This window comes from Nerophis lumbriciformis, linkage group LG33, assembly GCF_033978685.3.
Source record: "Nerophis lumbriciformis linkage group LG33, RoL_Nlum_v2.1, whole genome shotgun sequence".
In the NCBI taxonomy this organism is placed as follows: Eukaryota; Metazoa; Chordata; class Actinopteri; order Syngnathiformes; family Syngnathidae; genus Nerophis; species Nerophis lumbriciformis.
This window is the reverse complement of record NC_084580.2, coordinates 20670001-20677594: the sequence shown is the minus strand read 5'-3', so window position 1 is coordinate 20677594 and position 7594 is coordinate 20670001. Positions and strand designations below refer to the sequence as shown.

At 36.3% G+C, this 7594-nt stretch overlaps 1 protein-coding gene across 1 annotated transcript in view; it reads right to left on the bottom strand.

Moving 5' to 3' along the window:
• Positions 1–5329: 5329 nt before the first annotated feature.
• Positions 5330–7594, bottom strand: part of tyw3 (tRNA-yW synthesizing protein 3 homolog (S. cerevisiae)) — a 15549-nt gene continuing 13284 nt past the window's right edge. The window contains exons 5-6 of the mRNA XM_061928780.1: positions 5588–5721; positions 5330–5517 (exon numbers count right to left, since the gene is read on the bottom strand). Of these exons, the coding sequence (XP_061784764.1) occupies positions 5364–5517; positions 5588–5721 (288 nt within the window). The 3' untranslated portion in view covers positions 5330–5363. The remainder of the gene's footprint in view (positions 5518–5587; positions 5722–7594) is intronic.

Below are 7594 nucleotides of genomic sequence, written 5' to 3'. Positions count from 1 at the left end.
CTCCATTGTTTGACTCGACAATGTGGACCAAGTTGTGGTCATTAGAGTTTGGGTCAGGGTTAAGTGTGGTTTTTATCAAATAAGTACCGTATTTTTCGGAGTATAAGTCGCACCGGCCGAAAATGCATAATAAAGAAGGAAACAAACATATATAAGTCGCGCTAAATCAGGGGTGTCCAAACTTTTTCCACCGAGGGCCGCACACGGAAAAATTTAAGCATACGAGGGAAATTTTGATATTTTTCATTTTCAAACCATAACAAAATATATGGATTTTTTTTTTTTTTTTTAACCTTTAGGGTTCCCGTGGACCATAAAGGGTCTCAGTCATTAAAACATTAAAAATAAGTCAAATTATTATTCTTATTTTTTATTTAACGCTTACAGTAAATCTCTTGTCAACTTCAGGTTGATAAAAAGTAAAAAAAATAAAAATAAATGTTTTATGCCTTTTCTGTCAAAGACAACTTTGTTTTTTTATAGTAAAACTGGAAATATGCAATATTTAAAATGTTAAAAATAAGTCAGATTTTTTGTTATTATTATTTAACGCTTACAGTACCGTATTTTCCGCACCATAAGGCGCCCTGGGTTATAAGCCGCGCCTTCAATGAACGGCATATTTCAAAACTTTGTCCACCTATAAGCCGCCCCGTGTTGTAAGCCGCATCTAACTGCGCTAAAGGAATGTCAAAAAAACAGTCAAATAGGGCAGTCAAACTTTAATAATATATTAAAACCAGCGTGATGTGGGCGCGCATGGAATCGTATATCAACATGGACTTAAACTTAAACTTACCTTAACCACTCGCTCATCTTTTCTTCATCCATCCATCCCTTCGAGTTAGCTTTTATGATGACGCCGGCTGGAAAGGTCTCTTTTGGCAAGGTCTTCCTTTTGAATATCACCATGGGTGGAAGTTTCTGGCCATTAGCATGGCAAGCTAGAACCACAGTGAAGGATGACTTCTCATTCCCTGTGGTGCGAATATTCACCGTACGTGCTCCCGTTGTATCCACAGTGCGGTTCACAGGAATATCAGTTGCTGTGAAATAGTAATCCGTGTGCGGATGGAGAGATTGCGTCTTTTCATGAACCGGATACCTGTCGCTTAGTAGGAGCCATTTTGTGGTCTTTACAGATGTAAACACACAAAGGAAATGAAACGGTAATATCCGCGCGCTTTTTCTTCTTCTACGCGGGCGGGTGGTTGCTTACAGTAGAAGAAGAAGCGCTTCCTGTTCTATGGGGGCGGGTGCTTACCTTGGCGGTTGCTTGCGTAGAAGAAGAAGCGCTTCCTGTTCTACCGGGAAAAAAGATGGCGGCTGTTTACCGAAGTTGCGAGACCGAAACTTTATGAAAATGAATCTTAATATTAATCCATATATAAAGCGCACCGGGTTATAAGGCGCACTGTCAGCTTTTGAGAAAATTTGTGCTTTTTAGGTGCGTCTTATAGTGCGGAAAATACGGTAAATCTCTATATCAACTTCAAGTTGATATAAAGTAATAAAAATAAAAATAAATGTTTTACGCCTTTTCTGTCAAAGACAACTTTGTTTTTTATAGTAAAACTGGAAATATGCAGTATTTAGTAATTAGAGCTCTAAAAGATCAATAATGCAGGACACCATTGATTTTAATTCTTTAATATTTTTGAGAAATCAGTGAAAATATGAATAAAATCCCATTAAATAGGTTTGGGATCCAAAAGGTCCCCCACTCATAAAGTGATACATTTTTTATTAGGTTTTAAAATTAAAGCATGTGGGGGCCATTTTGATATTTTTCATTTTCAAACCATAACAAAATATATGGATTTTTTAATATATTTTACCTTTAGGGGTCCTGGGGACATTAAAATGTTAAAAATAAGTCAGATTATTTTTTTTATTTTTTTCTTCTATTTAACGCTTACAGTAAATCTCTATATCAACTTCAAGTTGATATAAAGTAATAAAAATAAACGTTTTATGCCTTTTCTGTCAAAGACAACTTTGTTTTTTATAGTAAAACTGGAAATATGCAGTATTTAGTAATTAGAGCTCTAAAAGATCAATAATGCAGGACACCATTGATTTTAATTCTTTAATATTTTTGAGAAATCAGTGAAAATATCAATAAAATCCCATTAGATATGTTTGGGATCCAAAAGGTCCCCCACTCATAAAGTGATACATTTTTATTAGTTTTTTTTTTACTTTCAACACTTAAGTTACGAGATCAACTTCAGATATATCTGTCCATTTTACGTTTGAACTATTATGTTGTTTGTTTTTATGCTCTTTTGTCAAATAAATATTTGATGTTTTTATATGGCAACCGCACAAAATATATGCAATATTTTTTCCACATAAAACATTTTAAAGTGACATTTTTGAAGTAATTGGAGCCTTGAATAGGTCAATAATTCATTATAACATAGATTTTTTTTGTCTTTTTTTTTTTTTTTTTGAGCAATAGCTAAAAAAATAAAAATAAAGAAAAGACAAAAGAATAAAAAACAGCCTGCATGGCAGCTTTGTGTCAACATATATATATATATATATATGTGTATATATATATATATATATATATGTATATATGTGTATATATATGTATGTATATATATGTATAAATATGTATATATATGTATATGTATATATATATATATATGTATATATGTATATATATATATATGTATACATATATATACATATACATATATATATATATATATATATATATATATATATATATATACAGTGGGGCAAAAAAGTATTTAGTCAGCCACCAATTGTGCAAGTTCTCCCACTTAAAATGATGACAGAGGTCTGTAATTTTCATCATAGGTACACTTCAACTGTGAGAGACAGAATTTGAAAAAAAAATCCAGGAATTCACATTGTAGGATTTTTAAAGAATTTATTTGTAAATTATGGTGGAAAATAAGTATTTGGTCAATAACAAAAATTCAACTCAATACTTTGTTATTGCCAACAAAGGTTATATTACAGAGGTCAAACGATTACTATAGGTCTTTACCAGGTTTGCACACACAGTAGCTGGTATTTTGGCCCATTCCTCCATGCAGATCTTCTCGAGAGCAGTGATGTTTTGGGGCTGTCGCCGAGCAACACGGACTTTCAACTCCCTCCACAGATTTTCTATGGGGTTGAGGTCTGGAGACTGGCTAGGCTACTCCAGGACTTTCAAATGCTTCTTACGGAGCCACTCCTTTGTTGCCCGGGCGGTGTGTTTGGGATCATTGTCATGCTGGAAGACCCAGCCACGTTTCATCTTCAAAGCTCTCACTGATGGAAGGAGGTTTTGACTCAAAATCTCACGATACATGGCCCCATTCATTCTTTCCTTAACACGGATCAGTCGGCCTGTCCCCTTAGCAGAAAAACAGCCCCAAAGCATGATGTTTCCACCCCCATGCTTAACAGTAGGTATGGTGTTTTTGGGATGCAACTCAGTATTCTTCTTCCTCCAAACACGACGAGTTGAGTTTATACCAAAAAGTTCTATTTTGGTTTCATCTGACCACATGACATTCTCCCAATCCTCTGCTGTATCATCCATGTGCTCTCTGGCAAACTTCAGACGGGCCTGGACATGCACTGGCTTAAGCAGGGGGACACGTCTGGCACTGCAGGATTTGATTCCCTGTCGGCGTAGTGTGTTACTGATGGTAACCTTTGTTACTTTGGTCCCAGCTCTCTGCAGGTCATTCACCAGGTCCCCCCGTGTGGTTCTGGAATTTTTACTCACCGTTCTCATGATCATTTTGAACCCACGGTATGAGATCTTGCGTGGAGCCCCAGATCGAGGGAGATTATCAGTGGTCTTGTATGTCTTCCATTTTCTGATAATTGCTCCCACAGTTGATTTTTTCACACCAAGCTGCTTGCCTATTGTAGATTCACTCTTCACAGTCTGGTGCAGGTCTACAATTCTTTTCCTGGTGTCCTTCGACAGCTCTTTGGTCTTGGCCATAGTGGAGTTTGGAGTCTGACTGTTTGAGGCTGTGGACAGGTGTCTTTTATACAGATAACAAGTTCAAACAGGTGCCATTAATACAGGTAACGAGTGGAGGACAGAAGAGCTTCTTAAAGAAGAAGTTACAGGTCTTTGAGAGCCAGAGATCTTCCTTGTTTGAAGTGACCAAATACTTATTTTCCACCATGATTTACAAATAAATTCTTTAAAATTCCTACAATGTGAATTCCTGGATTTTTTTTTCACATTGTCTCTCACAGTTGAAGTGTACCTATGATGAAAATTACAGACCTCTGTCATCATTTTAAGTGGGAGAACTTGCACAATTGGTGGCTGACTAAATACTTTTTTGCCCCACTGTATATATATATATATATATATATATGTTGACACAAAGCTGCCATGCAGGCTGTTTTTTATTCTTTTGTCTTTTCTTTATTTTTTTTAGCCATTGCTCAAAAAAAAAAAAAAAAGACAAAAAAATCTATGTTATAATGAATTATTGACCTATTCAAGGCTCCAATTACTTCATGAGGACCTGAGTCCGCTAACCCACAATATAACCAGTATACCTGCCCAATCACGTTATAACTGTAGAATGATGGAGGGCGAGTTCTTGGTTTCTTTTGTGGGTTTATTGTTAGGCAGTTTCATTAACGTCCTCCCAGCGCGGCAACAACACACAACAAGAGCAGTCACGTTTTTGTATACCGTAAAGCAGTTCGTCTGCCGTAAACAGCAATGTTGTGACACTCTTAAACAGGACAATACTGCCATCTAGTGCATTTGATGAAAGCACTTTTGTGCGTGCCACACAGAATGCATCATCAGAGAGGGTGTTCAGCATGGTTAGAAAAATAGTGACAGAGAATAGAACAAGGATGGACAATTCAACCCTCAACTCAACAATGAGTAGATGAGTGTTGTGTGTGTGTATATGTGTAAATAAATGAACACTGAAATTCAAGTATTTATTTTTTATATATATATAATAAAATAAATATATATATATATATAGCTAGAATTCACTGAACGTCAAGTATTTGTATGTATATGTATATATATATATATATATATATATGAAATACTTGACTTGGTGAATTCTAGCTGTAAATATACTCCTCCCCTTTTAGCCACGCCCCCTCCCACCCCGACCACGAACACCCCCAACCCCCTCCCCCCACCTCCTGAAATCGGAGGTCTCAAGGTTGGCAAGTATGTTTTATACACAGATTAAATCGTATCCCCGTTACCTTCATTCCTCTTGCTGGCAGTTTTTTACGATTTAGAATGCACAAAAAGGACTAATCCTGGTGTGTTACATCAGGGTTGTGAATGACAGGCACAATTTTAACGACGTCAAAACAAATCCAGTCATTCATTGTTCACACGCTTGATTTCTTTCCTTCTCCAGCTTGTCGTCTGTGTCCGTACCCATGAAAGGGGGTTGTCGTAACGCAAGTGCGGCGGAATCCTGCGGGACTTTCTGTTGCTCCTTAGTTGTTAACGTCGTCCGGATGGTTTGATAAAACCTACAAAATTGACATTAAAGTGCAAGATTTGGACTCAAAATGGCTCTTGAGTAAACGACAGAAGACTGACCTTTCAATCCGTTTTAAATTGTCCTCCATCTTTTGATTGGCCGTCTGGGTGAGGAAGTGAATATATTCGTGGGAAACCAGCAGCCTGCCTCGGTCACTGAGAGGAACCTCCAGGCTGTGGGTGCAGCGGACTGCCTGCAAATAACAAAACGGGGGAGACAATTTATTAGCAAACATAAAAAGCAAAGACTTAATCTCTTTTTTTGCACATAAAACAGTCACAAGCAACAATGATGTACCGTATTTTTAGGACTATAAGTCGCAGTTTTTTTCATAGTTTGGCCGGGGGTGCGACTTATACTCAGGTGCGACTTATAGTCTGAAAAATACGGTATCCAATTTACTGTATTTTGTGGCGCTCACTCGGTGTGTTGCAATAAATGATTTTTATAAGAGAGAAAAATACATATTGACTTTTTGTGAGTTTTTTTTAGACCAGCAAATAATTTCAACATTAAAGATAGCTTTTAAAATGATAAAGAATGTGAATTCAATACAAATGTCCTTTTTATGTTTAGAAATAACATGATGGATGGATATTTCTCTGTATTTCATTATGTTGTGTTACTACAAATAACATTAAAATAATATTTTGTGACCGACTGTGTCCAATTTGATACAAATTTAAAATGGTATAGAGTGGTTTTTGTAAAATAAAAATAATAAACGAATGTTAATCAGTGGTAATTGTGTGATGTTTTAGTGTTGTGTTTTAAGAACATTATAGTTCAAATTAAAAAGTTTTAAGTACCCGGTACCGTATTTTTCGGAGTATAAGTCGCCCCGGCCGAAAATGCATAATAAAGAAGGAAAAAAACATATAAGTCGCATTTTTGGGGGAAATGTATTTAATAAAAGCCAACACCAAGAATAGACATTTGAAAGGTAATTTAAAATGAATTAAAGCTGCAAGCAGCGATGGACGGGACCGACTTTGACAGCACATAAAATCCAAACCGGAGCAGTAATTAAAACTCTTTAGTCAACTTTTAATCAGAAGGGTTCAATCTCTCTCCTGTGCTAGTTTGAAGCTGACACGACAAACGCGCTCAGAGGAGATAATGTTAAAAAAAGGTGACTGGTTTTTACAAAACTTTTGTTTTGAAGGGGGAATTGCAAACTTCCTGTTGATTTTTGCTGGGGGTTGTCAATATATGAAATGTAGGTCTAAGTAAGTTTCATGTCTCTTAAGACTTTCCTACTGGAAGTTACAGGCAGTTTTGTCTTGAGTTTTCTTCCTAGGAGCAGTTTTGTCTTGTGTTTTCGTCCTAGGGGGCGCTAGAGCGCAATTTTGAGTTTTGGGGTTGTTGTTTTTTTTTTATTAGATCGCAATTTTTGCCAGTCCTGATGTATGTGTCCAGTTTGGTGAGTTTTGAAGCATGTTAAGGGGGTCAAATTACAGCTCAAAGAGGCAAAAGTGACTGTTTTTAGTAGACTTTTGTTTTGAAGGGGGAATTGCCAACATCCTGTTGATTTTTGCTGAAAGATGTCAATGTATGAAATAGGGATGTCCCGATCCAGGTTTTTGCACTCCCGATCCGATACCGATATTGTTTTGATATATATATATATAATGCAGCCGTTTATAAATTATTTAATGTTTGTCTGCGGCCCGGTAGCAAACAGACTGGTGGTTGGGGACCACTGCTCCAAAGGGTGAGCGCCACCCTAAAAACAGTTTAAAAAAAATAAATATATACCGGTGTGTATATATATACACCGTATTTTTCGGACTATAAGTCGCAGTTTTTTTTCATAGTTTATACTTATACTCAGGAGCGACTTATGTGTGAAATGATTAACACATTAGCGTAAAATATCAAATAATATTATTTATCTCATTCAGGTAAGAGACTAGACGTATAAGATTTCATGGGATTTAGCGATTAGGAGTGACAGATTGTTTGGTAAACGTATAGCATGTTCTATATGTTATAGTTATTTGAATGACTCTTACCATAATATGTTACGTTAACATACCAGTTGGTTATTTATGCCTCATATAACG